Here is an 18288-nt window from a genome sequence, read left to right on the forward strand (position 1 = left end):
TTGCTATCTAAGAGCAGCGCTGGGATAGCACAGGGAGTTTCTGATGCTGTCCCAGGGGCTGCAGGGACCAGGAAGCATCAGAGAATTGAGGCATGAAGCAGCATCAGGTAAGTTTTGTTTATTTTTAAATCTGTGCTTCCCCCTGATTCTTGCCCCACAACTGTTCATATGCATTAGCCGCCACCGGTGCAAGGCTAGTGCGCCACTACACACTAGATGTCCCTATATGGTGGGTTTTAGGAATAAGAGCCTATTTCTGTGAAACCGTTGGTTCGTGATTGAGATTTTCTGGTGTCTGGGACACCCATGAAATGTGGGGGCGGCACAGATGAAATGAAGGGAGGGGGTACCCACAGTGGGCTCCAAAAAGCCAGTGCCAATGGCGAAAGTTGAGAACATGGGGACCTTGACTGCAGCTATAACCCGTGATATTTCAGGAACCAGAGGAGCCAGAAAGCTGATTTCAAGGTTTCCAAAATCAATACAACCTCCTCCAACCAATAATATATGTGTGTGCCGCGGAAGGGTAGGCAGAGTAGGTCTCTTCATGGTTACGTGACTGGGAAATGAAGATGGCCATTTTTTAAGAGCCTGTCAGTCACTGTCACTTACAATTTTCCTTTCCATGATGGGTATATCAGGCAAAAGACCCTTTGGCCCCAGTCGCACTAGTCCCTCCATTTTGTAGTCCTGGAGACTTTATCTATATCTCTAGGCTGCTTGATGAAAGTTGAGAAAGAAGCTAAGGGATACATGAAATCATCAAGGCAGCCTCTTCTACTAAGCACGGAGGATCTAAAATGGAGATTGTAGGCATTGTGGGGAAGAGCAACACCATCCAAATAGACTTCTTTTCCTGACCAGCCAAGATTGCCCCACACGTTTATAGAGCCTTTCAAGGAGGGAAAAAGGACTAGGACAGACATCTGTGTGTCAAAGGAGATAATAAGAAATACCAAATAAGAGAGAGAGAGCAAGAAAGAGAGAGATTTAAAAAAAAACTTTATTTAACATTTTCATGAGTACATCAGTATTGCATTGAGGATGTATGATTGACAGTACAAGTATTCATATATAGCAGTTCTTTCGCATTATACATTTGTTCAAACAGGCACATCTAGGAGATTTATAATATAGGCATTTCTTATCAGCCTCCATCAAGCGTCTGCCCATGTCTCCCATCCCCAGTACTTCCTCATCATCCACCCTCTCTCAGACCTTGCCAATAGTTATTATCAATATGCAACCATCATATAATGTGTATGTATGCTAGGAGAAACCCCGCTCCGCCATTCTATCCAACACCTGCTGGAACCAAACCCTGTTCTTGCTGGGTGGGAGGGTCTTGCTGCTGCGCCGTCAGGAAGGCGCGGAAGGGGCCCCAAATATCTTTGGGTCTGGATGTTGGGAGGATTGTGCTGGCATATAGTTCGCTTTTCATGGAGCAGGAAGCTAGGCTTCGGATCCAATTCTGTTCTGTGGGTGCAGGTTTACTGCTCCAACGTATAGCAACTTCTCTTTTGGCCAATAATAAACAAATAGCGACAAATCTACGAATTTTCTGTGGAGACTGCACCACATAGCCCAGTAAGGCAATCTCCGGCAGGGGTACCACCTGTATCCCCACCATCCTGCTAAGTGTTATTAGGAATGTTGGTGCATTTCCAGGCGAGATGTGAAAAATCAGCATATGGGGAGCTGCATCGCTGACAGGAATGCGGCCTGGCAGAATCTATTCTGTGCATTTTGGCCGGGGTGATATACATCCTGCGTAAAAAATGTAAATGGATCAGTTTATGTCGACTGTTAGGGGAGACAGATTTTGTATCTGCACAGCAGGCTGCCCATTGCTCCTCTGATATCTGGTTCCCCAGATCTATTTCCCATGCCTTGCGTATCTTGTCATCTGTAACTGGTAGGATGTCAGCACATGCTCAGTAGAACTGGGACATAAGATGGGCTCCCCTGCTTCTGCTAATCACTACAGTGAGCAGGGGGAAGGAAGCAGGCTCTAGTGGATACTCCGGGAACTTGGCCCTCAAGGCGGAGCGGAGTCTCATTAAAATAAATTTGTCCATGAAGGTGATGTCAGGAAACAGATCCTCATCTTCTGGGTCGAAAATATGGCCACCAGGGTAAACGTATCCCATATTAAGAATGTTAAATTTAGCACAGGTCTTTTGAACTAGCTTCTCGCCTGTAATGGGTAACCATCTGGGATTAGGGAGCGGTAGGGCGGAGGAATACAATGATGAAGCTTTCAATATGCGTCTTAGCTTTGTCCAGGCCCAGCTAGTCGTTGAGACTGGCTGAATATCTGTGGTGTCTCTGGGGCTACCCAAGGGCAGGACTGAACCCAGGGTGTCCAGTAGCACAAAGTCTGATTCGGGATGCAGGAAAGGTATCCTAGCGTCTGGGTGATACCAAGCCTGGGCAAAGCTGCATTGTGCTGCCAGGTAATATATTTGCAGATCGGAACCCCGAATCCTCCTCTATTGCAGCGGAGCATCATGATTTGCCAGCGTACTCTAGGCTTTCTGTCGCCCCATACCAATTTGATTAAATGTGAACGAAGTGTGCTAAAAAACCGACTAGTAAGCGGGATCTGTATATTTTGAAACAGATACCAAAATTTCAGAAGCACATTCATTTTTATAAGGGCAACCCGTCCGGACAAGTAAAGCGGGAGTTTCAGCCATGTGTCAATTTGTGTTTCCATTTTAGAGATCGCTACCCCATAGTTACAGCGGACGATCTGGTCTATCTCAAGGTGGATGTGCACGCCCAGATACCTTACTGAGTCAGATCCCCACTCCAATGGAAATTCAATATCCCATTTTGAGGTGCTAGCTGTGAGGGGGAAGATCACCAACTTATGCCAATTTATACCCAGCCCAGAAAAGGTGCCGAATCTGAGTATCTCCCGTACGTATAAAGGGGTCCAAATTTAGCCAGGGTTCAATATAATATTGTGTCGTGTGCATAGAGAAACCAATAGTGGCCCAGTGGAAATTTGTAATCCACGGTGTAGATGTTTCTCCTGAAAGTGCCTGACCAAGGGGTCCATCGCCAATATAAAGAGCAAAGGGGAGAAGGGACAGCCCTGCCTCGGCCCATGCGACAAAGAGAAAGGTGCTGATAGAGTGCCATTTAACTGGAGCGTAGCAGTGAGTCTGTTGTATAGTAGGACCGTTGTGTCGATGAAACCGGCAGGCATCCCCATATGTTGCATAATGGACAGGAAAAAGGGCCACTCCAGCGAGTCAAATGCCTTCTCAGTGTCAAGTAATAACGCTACAACGGGTGTTCCTGGGTCTATCCTGTGCAGGGTGTTAAAACAATGTGCGAAGATTGAGGGCAGTGGAGAGGTGTGGCACAAAACCGGATTGAGCCTGGGAGATTATAGATTCCATCAACAAGGAGAGACGACAGGAAAGAGCCTAAGCAAGTATCTTGTAGTCGAGGTTTAAAAGGGACAAAGGTCTGTAGGAGCCGCACAGTCAAGGATCCTTTCCTGGCTTGGGACGAAGTATAATAACCGCCTCACGGAGGGTGAGGGGTAATTCCTGCCTCTCCAGTGCTTCGGCATACATCCCCAATAGCCGGGGGATCAGTAGATCCTTGTAGGCCTTGTAGAATTCGCCCGTGAACCTGTCTGGCCGGGTGCAGTTGAGGAATTGAGGGCAGTGATGGCTTCATCTATACCATCCTCAGTGATAGGAATCGCCAGAAAGTCCTCCATAAAGCACTCTAGATACACAAGCGCAATTTCCAATAAGTAAGACTCCTGGTCCGTCCGTCCGGGCCTGTCCTAGTCTTGTGGTGTATAAGGTTTTAAAATAAGACAGAAATTCACCCTGGATGTCAAGTGGGTTGGTGAGTTGCTGCCCCGTGGCCGTTTGGAGCTCTGTGATGTATGTTTTTGTGTATGGGGGCCTGATCATCTGGGCCAGTATCCTCCCAGGGCGGTCTCCTTCCCCATAAACCTTTGCGTTATGATATTTCCCCATATAGAGGATTTCCCTCTCTGCAGTAACCCTATACACTTGGAGGAGAGCCGCTCGTTTATTGTCAGTTTCTGGGTCATGTAACTGCGCCTGTCGAGGGTCTAGTGCGCCAAGTTCTGCCTCTATGCGGGAAAGGGAACCTCGCAAGCCCTGCAGCACTCCTGCGCTCTTTGATATACACACACCTCACATGTAAGCCGTAAAACCCTCCCATAGCACTGCCTCGGTATCCACTGACCCTGTGTTTTAGCTGAAATATTCCTCAATTGCCTCCTGTATTTCATGTATAAACAGTTCATCCTCCAGTGCCCAATTGGGAAAACGCCATTGTCTCTCGAAGCCCTCGGGACGGGGGACCTTGAAGGATAGTAAAACTAGGGAATGATCAGAGTAGGTCCTGGGGAGAGTTTTGATACCTTGGAATCAATGGGAGATCTCAGGGGGTCGCTAGCCAGTAATCAATCCTTGTCCAGGTGTTATGCGGGCTGGTGTAATGTGTGTAGGTGGTGTTGCCAGGATCTCGTGAGCAGCCCAGATCTAGCAGGGAAAACTGGTCACACAGGGACTCCAGGGCTCTACGTGCTCGGAGTTTGGGGTCCGGGGAGGTCAAAGTGCTGTCCACCAGCCGGTTGAGGGCTAGGTTAAAGTCACTCCCTAGTACCATTGGCATGGGGCCCAAGTGCATCAATTTAGAGAGTAGTGAGTAATAAAAGTCAGGAGAGTCTGTGTTTGGGCCATAGATACATATCAGCGCTACCCTGTGGCCCATAAGTATACCCACGAGAATCACAAACCTGCCCCCTTCATCGCACGTCACAGAGAGGCACTTAAAGGGGATGCGCTTGTGTGCAAGTATGGCCGTACCCCTGGCGTAGTTGCTATAATTCGCAAAGAACCTATTCATTTCCCCAGCTCGCAGCAAAAAGGGAGGTGTCATGTGTGGGTAGATGTGTCTCCTGTATAAAGGCTATGGAAATCTTGGACTCTTTTCTGAAAAGGGTGGTTGGCGACGTCCCTGTGATACTGGGAGGTGATTTGAACTGTAACTTTGAACCGATCCTTGGGATTACTGATGTCTTTGAGGATGAAGACCAAGCTTATAATATCCCTCAGCTTGAAACTTTGAATTATGTTAAATGTACTACTTTGGCGGTTCAACTACTGAGGCTAGCAGCAGACCACGGTCTTAGAGCATGTAATGGCCGACTTCCATCCGACCTAACCAAACAACCAACCTTTGGGAAATCAAAAAGTAGGGTAGATTTCATCCTTGTCTCACTAAATATTTGGCACTACATGATTGATTTTAAAGTAGTAATAAGGGATGAGAGTGACCACTATCCTCTGGAACTCTGTTTTGATGCACACATGCTTAGAGACATCCCTGCCTTTATATCGAATGAGATAGCCACTGATGATTTATGTGAACATGTACACATCATTAATAATAATAGACGTGCTTTAAAATGGCCACATCTTTTAACTGAAGGCAAGATTTTAGCATCAGTCTATTCACTTTTTGGTAAAATGTTTGCACCTTTAGTTGGACAACCCTTCTTAACTGACAGCTTTGATCACTTTGTTGAGCTACACAAGGTTTTTTTCAATGAACTGAGAACCTATATGTCCAAAATGCCAAAGAAGAAACAACAAAATGTACGAGTGGGATGCCATGGGAAACTCTGGTATGATCACTCATGCAGGATGGCCAAGAGGAAGCTCCTAAATGTTATCAAAAATAAATCAAAAGAAGATGTCAGACTTGCTAGGGATGAGTACAAGCATGTCCAAAAAGTCTAAAAAAAAACATGGGAAGAGTCGATTTGGGCTGATATGTTGATGGATGCAAAACTAAATGATAATGTTGGCTTTTGGAGGTTGGTTGCAAACGGGGGGCATGCAGGAAGAGCTGTGAAGGACACGTTTCTAGATGAATTGACATGGGTGACACATTTTACTACTCTGTATAAACAATATGATAGTGGTGTCGAAGAAATTCTATGTTTACTTCCACCTCCTGCATGTCTTGATTTCACCCTGGACGAAACAAAAAGGGCAATTAGTGAGTTAAAAAATAGTAAAGCTCCCGGCCCTGATAAAATACCGGGTGACCTCTATAAGCATGAAATTGAAGTCTGGGCTCCCTATATCAATCGCTTGTTCAATGCTTTGTCTAAAAATTGTAAATTCCCTGATAGCTGGCGTGCAGCAGAAGTTGTCCTAATTTTTAAAAAGGGAAATAGATCTGTTCCCTCAAACTACAGACCTATTAGCTTAATGGACACCCTGCAAAAACTCTATGCCAAACACTTGTTATTTAGGATAAATGATTGGCTGGAGGAGTCAGCAATACTTTCTAAATTTCAGGCAGGCTTCAGGTCTAAGACCAGCACCATAGACCAGGTCTTCAGATTTTGTTGTATATATTGGAAGTATGTTCACATCAGGAGAGGTCATTTGTATGTAGCTTTCGTTGACCTGAGAGCGGTTTTTGACCTTGTCCCTCGCAACTTGCTCTGGAGATCCTTAAACAAAGCCGGCCTGCCAGGCAGTCTTTTGGTACAAATAATAGAGCTACACGCTAGAAATCATGCCAACATTAGATGGGGTTCAAATGGTGAACTGACGCGCGACATTCCTATTGAGCGTGGTGTCCGGCAAGGATGCGTCTTGGCCCCCACCTTATTTTCTATATTTGTCAATGATGCTCCTGATCACCTGAATACTTGTAGCAATGATTCACCTCAGCTTAATGGAGAGAGGGTGCCCGCGTTGCTCTTCGCGGATGATACCATCTTAAAATCCCAAACAAAGAAGGGCCTCCAGGCACTCTTAAACTCCTTTAGCAGCTACTGTGTGATTAAAGGGCTAGAAATAAACGTTGATAAAACTAAATGTATGGCACTGAATCCTAGTAGGCCGGACAAAGGGAATTTGATCTTGAACGGCGAAACTTTAGGAACTGTTGAGAATTTTTCTTATTTGGGGGTAGTTCTCGACTCAAAGTTAACATGGAAGGCCCAAATTGAGAAAAGTAAGGTGTCATATGCCCATAATGCCAAACCAATAATCAGCAAACTGAATGCTAGCACAAGTAAAAGTGTAACACCTGTACTTGAACTTTTTAAATTTAAAATCCAATCTGCCGCCCTATATGGGGCTGAGATATGGGGCCCATGGGCCAGGGAGAGCTTTCAAGGCCTGGATAACAAATTCATGAGAACAATTGTAAGGGTTCCAACTAGTACACCATTAATTCCACTCCAGCTTGATTTGAATTTCAAACGAACTGATCATCTGGCCATCATAAGACCATTAATGTTCTGGATAAGGACTTGGTCCACCCCAGAATTGATAGATTACAGGAATGGTCTTCGTGAAGTATTGAATTTAGACTCTTTCAATTCCATCCAATGGTTTGCTGGGCTTATACCCATTTTGGGAAAACCCAGAGAATCTACCGCCTTTTGCTAAATCCATGGTAAAAAGAGCCTACTGGTCTTTTATGAACAATAGGTGTGCTCATGAAAGCAGAATTGGTACCCTAACTCAAGATTTCTTATCCTTTAAAGATGAACCCTGTTTTGAAACGTTTTTAGACGAAATAGAGCCCCCTGTTGCTAAGACTCTCTACCTGAAATTCAGGTATGGGAATCTTATGTTGAACTCCAACATAGAACGTTGGTCAAAGAAAAAACCGGAACGTCTGAATAGTATAAGTGGGAGATGTCCTATGTGCTCAGCTTTGTGTACGGAGAACGAGGTCCACATGTTGTTTATATGTAAAGCGTATTTGAAAGCTCGGAAAAGATGGCTTAAACCCATGTGTGCACTCCTAGGGACTAGATCTTGTCTAACAGCATATAGGATTTTAAAAACTAATACTGCCCAGTTTATTGTATTCAGTATCAGCAGGTTCCTTTACTCAGTGCATATTGTTCGAAGAAAATTGGGTCAGATGCTTTAAGTAGGACTTTTTTATAAACTTACCACTAGTGCTAAATGAATGATGTTTTAAAGTGACTGGTGTAAAATTAATTCTGCCTTTCATTTTGTATTTGTTGTTTTAAATTAACTGATGTATGTATATTGACATGATCTTTTCTTTTATGTATGTATATATGTGTGTCTTTTATGGCCAATTGGCCGAAATAAAGAAATAAATAAAAATAAAGGCTATGTCAAGAAAGAGAGAGATTTGACATAAATGGAGAAGGTCTTCATTCAAACAATTTCTTCTCAAGAGATCTTCTCTCCACTGATTAATTTCTGTGCAGGCAGAGGCCCAGAACAATACCTTGCATCTCCACTTGTCTTTGACTTCCAAGCTATACTGCTGACTTGGCTGCTATTCCATAGCTGGTGTTGAAGATTATGCCAGAAAGTTACATTCCGTGCCATATACATTTTTATAGGTGTGTGTTCTATTTAGTTGTCTGCATGCTTTTTGTATATTCAACAATAAAAAACAGGATGCCAGACATGCATACATACCTTATCGCCACATTTCCTTTCACACACCCACCAGACATCTCCGCTCCACCCAACTGGCCACCATCCCACTGATCCGCGGGACCAGTAAGATCCTTCTCTAACCTTGCTGCGAAGACCTAGAACTCCCTGCCTCTGCATCTTGGGCAATCACAATCTCTGCCTCAATTGAGGAAGGACCTCAAGACCTGGCTCTTCGACTGAACCGCAGATCCACCACCTCCTCAGCGCCTTAACCCCCTAACGGGTGAGTAGCTGCGCTTTACAACAACCCTGGTTGATTGATTGAGGGTTATGGGGGGAACCATCCATTACAACGCAGCCATTACAACGACCTATCATTACAAAGCAACTGTTACAACGCAACATCGCATGCCATTACAATGTAAGCCATTACAAGGCATACTATTACAGCGCATGCCATTACAACGCAGTAAAAGGTAAGTAATTGAGATTTCTTTAGTATTAGGTGGGTATGGGTTTTGGGGTACATGGGAATAGTAATTTTTACCCCTACACTATACAACACTTTCCCTATTGTTGCACTCACTCGAGTAGGAATAGTAATTTTTACCACTACACTATCCAACACTTTCCCTATTGTTGCACTCACAGGAGTAGGAATAGTAATTTTTATCACTACACAATCCAACACTTACCCTACTGTTTGCCCTGAAAGTATTATGCAGTGTAATGGTATGGGTTGAAATGGTATGCGTTGTAATGGAATGCGTTGAAATGGTAGTTTTAAGAAATGCGTTTTAATAGCTTGCGCTGTAAAATCTTGCAATGTAATGGTAGGTCTGATGTAAAGACGGCGTTGTAAAAGCATGCATTGTAATTACATGTGCTGTAACGTCATATATTTGTATGGGGGAGCCGGTTGAGATGACAAGAATGCAACCACCAAACATGAATGTTACAAAGAATTCCTCAGTGAGGAAGGTATTGAATGCAAAAAGAGGGTGGGAAAACAAATGTTGTTTTCAGGACAAACAGCATTTGCCACCTTTAGGATAAAGAATGAGTTATATAAAGAACTTTAGGTCAATGGAAAATGGCTTATGGTCTACGTTTTGGAAGCGCCCCAATTTTGAATCACACGAATGTGCCAGGCAGATGACCACACCGATAATATTCACACAAAAAAAGCTCTACAAGATTTATAACCACCATATCCCAATGTTTGAATTTTAAGGTAAATCCAATTGAAATCAACACATGAATCCTTGTATGTCTTTGTTAGGTCCCACAATGTAATTTAGTCCGTGGTACCCTAACGGACTAAACTCTGTGCCCAAGCAGCACAGCACAGTGCAGAAACCCACAAACAGCAGTTAATTGCTTTGTTGGGGGAATTTGTATATCATTACAAGAGCATCCAACTTCATTGAATTTTTTTAAAGGAGAATTTTGGTACACAACACAAAAAACTATTCTGTACAAAAAAATAGAAATTCCCTGAAAAACCTTTTTTAAGCATTATCGTAACAATTTAGAACCTAATGACCGCTGACGTTTGCCGGTTACGGTGAGCAGCGTAATCATAAGTAATCCACCAATGCACTGTTCATGACCTCACATGTCACATATCCAGCACAAATGACATATTTAATGATATCACTAGTGACATCACACAGCATCACACTATGCCTTTGCCATGCCCTTAGGCGCAGTGCACAGCGACTGGGGAAGGTCGGATGCAGGATATGGCCTTCAGCCAGGTCTTGCGCCCAGCCCCTGCGTGGACATAACCTGCTTTGTCCTATGTCCTCGGGGTTGTGGTCTGGGCCTGGCTTGGGAGGGATGGGTGGACGGAGTATGGGCTATACTGTTTGGGTGTCTGTAGTAACAACGAGGAAATAATATTTATGTACTTAAGAATATAGGATTTTTAAAAAAAAGTGCATTCTGCTTTCTTAAACAAAAAACTCTGTTTCTAAAAGTCAGAGATTTTCGACGCTGTTGCCTGCAAGGTGCATCTAACAATGGTCCCTGATTTAATGAGAAGATTGAGGTTTTTCTGAGCTTTCATAACAAAGATGGTAATCAAAGAAAAGGCAGAGTTAAGAACTGTAGAGTGGTTTAGGACTGTCATTTTACTTAACTGTCATGTTTAAAGACCAATGTACAAAACAACACGCGCACACAACCCCCAATCACCTACAACCCCCCCCCCCCACACACACACAAACACACACCCCCACCCCACCCCCATCATGTTCTGGTCTCCCCGCAATACCTGTATAATGGGAGTGAATCCCTCTGCAAAACTCCCCCGAAGGAGCGCATTTCGGGTTGTGCCAACCAGGAGCTCTGTGCCTGTGCCCTCAGCAATTGCCCGAACTGCCCCAAATCGCTCTGGGATCTGTGGAGAGGAACACCATAGATTTGATATAAAGCAAAATGGCTACTTGTTAAATTCTGTGACATTAAGATGTATACAGATGGAATGCTGATATATAGCTGTTGAATAAGTGAGGGGTTTTTTGAGTCTGTGTAGAGGTAGGTAGCTGCCTTGTTGGTAGAAGGTAGTGTATAGGCAAAAAAAAAACCAAGTAACGCGTGAGGTATTTCACCAGGGCGAATCGCAGCTCGTGTCGTGATTAGGGGGTTACTATACGGCCAGCTGGGCAGTGGTATGCAAGGTGTGTGCAGGCAGTGTGCAGCTTTGTTTACAGCAATACCTGTGTAGGTGTTTACAAAGAGTGTATACATGCATCTTAAGTAACTGAATAATCTTTAGCAAACAGTGTGCAGGTATCTCAGCAAGAACACCAGAGCTGTAACTGCTTATTCGGATTAAGACCACTTCCAGTAACAAAAACATGAGATGTTTGCGGATAGGGTTTAGAAACACATAAGTTATACATCAATGTATTTGCCGGTGGGTTATGTAAATGCAAATGTAATGTAAATGTGTGTGTCCTGTAAAGCACACTGCTACCCGGAGGCGTCCTGGCGCTATAGACCGCTGGGGAACCCGTTCTGGCTTTCCCTGTGAGATGTTCCCTCCTGGGTATCTCCAAGGTGAAACCAGGCATCCCCGGCGTTTGTGGGGGGCCGTTGTGGAGATGAGGCAAGCTAATGCCCACAGTTGCCGAGTGTGATCCCTGGTTAGAGTAGGCACAGAGGCAAGAATTATTGAGTCCGCTGACCCTGGTCCACGACCCTGCCGCGTCAGGAATTGAACCCTGGTCCCGGGCCGTCCTCTGCTTCCGGGTCTGCTGCCTCTAACCAGGGAGCCACACCACTCCACTCCAAAGTGCAGCAGGTAGCAATTATATAGGTGATGTGTTTTTTTCACATAGTGTGTAGGTAGATGGCACTGCTAATGAAGAAGTACAGCAAGGTTTTCAGATACAATTCAGATACAGGGGTGTGTTATTTGTCATTTGTAGGCTGGAATAAAGTGTTAGGTCAGGATGAGTGTCAAAAGGTTGTCTTTTCAGATGAGCCACTTGCAAACAGTGTGCATGATGGCTAGCGGCGACAAGTGAGGTGGTTGTTGACTGTGGAATGGTTAGCCTTGACACGCTTGAGATGCTGCCAGGATGTAGAATTGTTAGAACTAACACAAAGAAAATATTTGCAGATTATGGTAGTTACCTAGCCGTGTCACCCGAGATCTTTTCAGATTGTGTGCAGCGACACAAGTGCATGCTTGCTGTGTCTGGGCTTGCTATAAGGAACAGGTCAGAGTTTGCAAACTGAATGGGCTTACAGTGAAAACGTTTACATATTTGCAGATGATATGTGGATTCGTTAGTAACGATCCAGGCAAAGTGTTTTCAGATAGAGTGTGAATTAGTGGTTCTTAACCTGTGGTCCATGGACCCTTGGTAATCCGCAACGCCTACTCAGGAAGTCTACCGCTGCTTAGAAAACTAAATCATATCACCAGATTAATTAAGTACATATAAAGAAGTGAAATATAAAATTGGAAATTTAAACGATTTGTAAGTGTGAACTAATTGGATATTGGATGCTAAAAATTAAGTTGGTGTCCTCAGTTTGATTCATGGGAGCAGAGCAAGTACATCAAACGTGATATAGTATGTGATTGGGGCCCTCAACTGAATTTAGATAAGCTCCAACTTTCGCCCTAATATTACAATTTAAATAAAATATATATATATATATTTGTGAGTTAAATAAAATATTTAATAATTTGAGATTTGTTTGAAGAATGCTTCTTTATGGTATAGAGTATCTACCATAGACAGGTTGAGTGTGAGTTGACAAGTTAGGAGGTAGCAAGCAGTGTGAACGCTGGTTAGTAGTGATAGGTGAACTGTTTACAGACTAAGGACATTTCAATCTGGTTGGAAAACCACCATACATTGGCAGTCCTTCCTCCGTGCCAAACTCGTGTTTTCCCACCCAATTTAGAGCAGAGGAACGAACCACTGACTAACCACCAGCAGTCAATTAAAATCAACTGCCACAGTGGTGCTGCCTTTATCCATCTGGGCAAACCCTCTATTTAAGATGGTACGCATGATGCATATTTCCAATTCTGGGTTTTCCATGTAAGCCGTGTGGTTCCTGAACATGGAAAAGAAACAATTGCTCATGCAGGCAGGGAGAAAACCTCCTGCGTGTTAGGTCCACTGATTGTTTTTTTTTTCTTTCACAAAGGAACTACTGCTTTGGGAGTTTTGGAAAAACAAAAGAAAAAATGCCAACCTGTTGAAAAACACACAAAGGGCCTACTCACATTCAGTTCTGTGGAAATTGCATCAGCTTCAATTTTAGCAAAATATGTCGGAAGGGTTATCCAACATGGGGCGGAAGGGCAAGATCTCCCTCAAACTGGTAGGCGAGGTGCCCATCCAGCTCTAACTGACCCACTAAGGACAGATTGGCTTGTGGTGACAGGTTTGGTGTTTGTAGCCAATGACTAACTAGGCTATCTGGGATCCAGATGAGTTGTCGTAGATAGAATACAGATAGCCCACCACGTGCAGGTGGTGTGTTTTCAGACATTGTGTTGGTTGTCCCTCTCAGAAGGATGCATTCTTTTCAGATAATGCTTTGTCAGCAGCAGTAAAAACTGAAGTGGTTCACACAATGTATGGGTTTGCCAGCTTTCTAAGAGAAGAGTTCTGCAGACAGCATGCATGTTAGTTAACTGTGGCAGGTGAGGTATCTCTGAACAGTTTGAGGTGGGCTGCAGTACAAGGAACGTTGTTTGAGAGGGCAACAGGGGTTGGGGCAGCTGCATCAGGTAGTGTTTTGCATATGGTTAATCTATGGGCCATCTATGACAGGTGAGGTAATGAAACACAATGCACAGGTTTGCCAGCGGCAACACATACAATATTTGTTTAGCAGTAACAGGAGTGATTTCTGATGACATGCAGGTTAGTCTGTTTTCACAGTTGTATTGTATTGTAAGTGCATTTCAAAAACTCCTACTACCCCCGAGGAGGCAGCACACTGCTCTGGACCCAAAGTTAGAAGTTAAGTCAATGGTTTTGGATGATTAGGGGAATTAGTCTTGGGCTCTCAAGGGGACAATTGCAGGCATTTATTCCAGTGTCTTTGAGGTGGATGAAATTAGTATAGTGAATAATAGTGCTGAAGGCACAGTACGCTAAAGATGAGTATAGAAAGTGAGAAAGCTATTCTATTGCAATTGAAATTATATAGCGCTTACTACCCCTGCTGAGGAGTTGAAGTGCTTTACCCCAGGCAGCACACTGGTTTGGAACTCAAAGTTTGTGGTTGATACTGTGATTGTTGGTTATTGGTACAGTGCCTTTAGGGTGGATAAAATAAGTAGGAGTTAAGTGTGATCACTAGTGGGGAGGAGTTTATGAGTTCATGCAGATAGTTGGTGAGAATAGTTGATGAACTAGAGGAGATTATCTATTGCTAGGCTGCAGGGTCTGACTTCTAAAGGATAGGTTGTGATCTCTGAAATGAGGTGTGGGCAATTTGAAAAACTACAGTAATGGAGATTAAAACAAACCTGCGCGTGGCTAGAGCAGGCTGCACTGAGCGAGAGGAGGCATGCAGAGGATAGAAAGAAAGGAGAGGGTCATTCAAAGAAAAAAATGACTGATGATAGTTAGCCGTTTCAAGCCAAGGTCAACATTTTCTTGCTGGATTTTAGGGACCCAGATGAACAAGTAATTTGGTAACGCCTTATATGGTAGAAACTATATCTAGCTGCAGATTCCTTATGTTAGAATAATCTCCAGGCGTCAGACTGGATCCGGAATTTGTTTCCGGTAGCAGTACCACTGCACCTGGTAGGCAACGCCGTTTGGCTCTACGTATCGTCATCTGCGCCAGAAGTGATGTGCACTGTGCTTATATAGGTGCTACCCCAGTGTGCTGACGTCAGTTACTTTTCACTACTTTCCACGCAAGGAGGACTGATCCACAAAGAACATTGACCACTAGGTGGAAAACCAGGGTCCTGAAAGAGAAACAGCCTTGACCCTAGAAATACATCTGCGGAGTGTGGAGGATTAAGGAATCTGCAGCTAAATAGAGTCTCTACCAGATAAAACATTACCAAAGGTAAGTAACTTGTTCATCTGATAGAAACTTCTACCTGCAGATTCCTTACCTTAGAATATATACCCAAGCAATGCCTTCCCAGAGGTGGGTCTGCGGACATAATTTAAACTAGATAGTCCTGCAAGACTGAATTGCCAAAACGCCCATCATGATGGACCTGACAATCCAGGAAGTAGTGTTTCGTGAACATGTGCAGCAAGGCCCACATTGTTGCCTGGCAGATGTCTACCGCAGGAATTCCGCATGCTAACGCAGTGGTCACAGCCTTTGCTCTGGTGCAATTAGCACTCAAACCCTCTAAGGGATGCTTCTTGGCCAATGCCTAGCAGATCTTGATACAGAGCACGATCCATTGGGAGATAGTGTGCTTCTGGACGGTCTTCCCCTTCTTGGCCCTACATACCCCAGGAAGAGTTGATTGTCCACCCTGAATGGTTTTGTGCAGTCAAGGTAGCACAATCACACTCTATTTAGGTCCAGCCAGTGGAGTCTCTCCTCTTCTTTAGAGGGATGAGATAGGGTGTAGAATGTAGACAAGGAGATGGACTGGCCTACGTGGAACGGGGTGACTACCTCCGGAAAGAAGGATGCTCGAGCCCTAAGCAGCAGCTTGTCTGGAAAGAAAAAAAGACTCATATGGAGGCTGAAATTACAGCACCAGCATCTCACTGACCCTCCAGTAATTGCCACTATGAAGGCCATATTGATGGTGAGAAGCCTAAGAGGGCAGGTATAAAGCGGCTCAAAGGAAGCACACATCAGAAAATGAAGAACTAAATTAAGATCCCATTAAAGCATTACAAAGGGGTTCGGTGGTAGCATTTGTTGGAGACTTATATGGAGCCTATTTGCAATAGGGTACTTGAAAAGTGAATGTTGGTCTAGTAGCCACAGGAAAGCGGAGAAAGCAGAGGAGTAGCCTTTTAAGGTGCCCAAAGCAGAGCCCTGCTGGGCAAGAGTAAGGATAAACAACAAGAATGTATTACAATGGCTGGCGTATACCATCTTAGTGGAGGGACGCCAGGCTGCCAAAAGAACAGTGCAGACTTCAGAAGGAAGGTCATAAGCTGTCAACTGATGCCACTCAATCTCCAAGCATGAAGGACGAGAGTTGACACGTTCAGGTGGAGAACCCTCCCCTGCTGCTGTGACAGAAGACTTCTCCAGAAGGGGTAGCCTGATTGGAGGCCCAATGGCCATGCTCAACAGCTTGGGATACCAAACTCTCCGAGCTCAGACCTGCACCACAAGGATGACTTGGGCCCTGTCATTTTGATCATCTAGCGAAATCTGGGCAGGAGTGGTATGAGCAGAAATGTATACAGGAGGCCTGAGCTCCACTTGAGACGAAAAGCGAGCGAGAGCTGCCTTGGAAACTCCAGCGAGTAGTACTGTTGACATTGCGTGTTCTCTGCTGTGGTAAACAGATCTAACCAAGGCTCTCCCCACAGTTGAAAGAGACCTTGCACCACCTCCGGATGGAGACGCCACTTGTGATCCGCTAGGCATCTGCGGCTGAACTAGTCCACCCTGTCATTAAAAAAGCCTGCCAGATTTTGAGCCACAAGGGCTATACCCTAATGTTCCAACCATGGCAGGGCTTCATGACAAAGAGTCCACGACCCCACCCTATCTTGCTTGTTGCAGCATCACATGGCACCCTCCCATGTACAAAACGGAGCGTCTGCCAACCGCAATGATTTGTCCTCATTTTCCGACCTGCTTTGACCTCCAAGTCCGTTTTGATTGCCGCAACACGGTTCGAGGTCTCTTGTTTGGATTGCACATGACCTCCTGTATAGCGCACATGCTATTAGCCCGTTGCCATGATCTCCTTTTTTAATTCTTACTACGGATGAACCCTTCACGTTTTGAAAAAGCTCTAGGCCTTCGCACCACTGTGGGCAAAACATGTGTCAGCTGTCCTTGTGTAAAATATTTGCTTATGAAAGCACAACATTAAATAAAATCCACAAATCTCAAATCAATTACCAATCTTCCTTTTCCCATTGAGAAACTCCTATGAAACCAGAAGATTCCTTTCCAGCTCTGTCTGCATTTCCAAAAACAAGTCGCTTTGTCTCAGTGTGTTAGGGGGCTTCCCATTTAGGACATCTGGAACTTACAAATTGCTCCCATTAATCAGGGCGGAGACTCCCGGAGACTACAACCCCTTTCTTTACAAGTCCACATGACGGTGGGGTTGTCCCTTAACACCTGCACTAGCCTTCCCTTGATGGAGTGTAGAAAGGCTTTCAATGCTGGTCAGATCACTCGGATCGCCAGTAGGTTGATGCGGAGCCCAAATTCCGGCAGAGACCAGCTCTGATCTCCACCTCTACCAGATGGCCGCCCCATCCCAAGAAGTGACACATCTGTCACCAATGTCAGATCTGGGTGGAGAAGGGAGAGGGGTCTGCTACTGGCCCATTCGTGGTTCCCTGATTCTGTACCCACTGGAATTTCAGATCCTACTGTAGAGCCTGCATATGTCAACGGACATGTGTCACAAGCAGGATGCAGGAGACCATGAGGTCCAGCAGCATCAAAGTCAGCCTCACCGCAACCCAGGATACAGCTGAAACATAAGAATCATAGCTTGAATATCCTGGACTCGCCATTCAGGAGTATAAGCCCAAACCTGCATTGTGTCCAGAACAGCTCTGATGAGAGGGAGCATCTAAGATGGAGTCAGGTATGACTTTGGCACAATGATAGTGAGCCGCAGCAAATGAAGGAGGTCCGCCGTAGTCTGGGGGTGGGAGATGACTGCCTGGTGCGAGCCGGCTTTCAACAACCAGTCATTGAAATAGGGGTAGACAGCCACTTATGATCTCTGCAGATGACCTACATTCACGCCATCACCCTGGTGAACACACAAGAGGTGCTGGTATGGCCATGAGGGAGCTAGACAAACTGAAAGAACTCATAGCCCACCGTGAACCGCAGGTATCGCTTGTGGGCAGGTAGGACAGGAATATGGAAGCATGGATCCTGCAAATCCAGCGCTACCATGCGTCTCCTGGTTTGAAGGTGGCCAGAATGTGAGCGAGCGTGAGCATTTCACTTTTTTTTTCTAGAAGAACTTGAGATGGCACAGGTTTAGTATAGGATGAAGGTCTTCGTACATCTTGGACACCAGGAGGTTGTGGGAGTAGCAACTATGATCTACTTTTGATGTCAGCACCCTCTGTATGAATCCCCTGGACAAGAAAGCCACCGCTTCCTGGCAGAGTAAGGAGAGATGGTCCTCCGT

The 18288-nt window shown here is 44.8% G+C and overlaps 1 protein-coding gene across 1 annotated transcript in view; it reads right to left on the reverse strand.

The window, feature by feature from the left end:
* The window catches only part of EML3 (EMAP like 3), a 398769-nt gene that overhangs the window by 46819 nt on the left and 333662 nt on the right, over positions 1 to 18288 (reverse strand). The window contains exon 16 of the mRNA XM_086938192.1: positions 10741 to 10866. Within this exon, the coding sequence (XP_086794318.1) occupies positions 10741 to 10866 (126 nt within the window). The remainder of the gene's footprint in view (positions 1 to 10740; positions 10867 to 18288) is intronic.

This window comes from Lissotriton vulgaris, chromosome 9 (genome assembly GCF_964263255.1).
Source record: "Lissotriton vulgaris chromosome 9, aLisVul1.2, whole genome shotgun sequence".
Classification (NCBI taxonomy): domain Eukaryota; kingdom Metazoa; phylum Chordata; class Amphibia; order Caudata; family Salamandridae; genus Lissotriton; species Lissotriton vulgaris.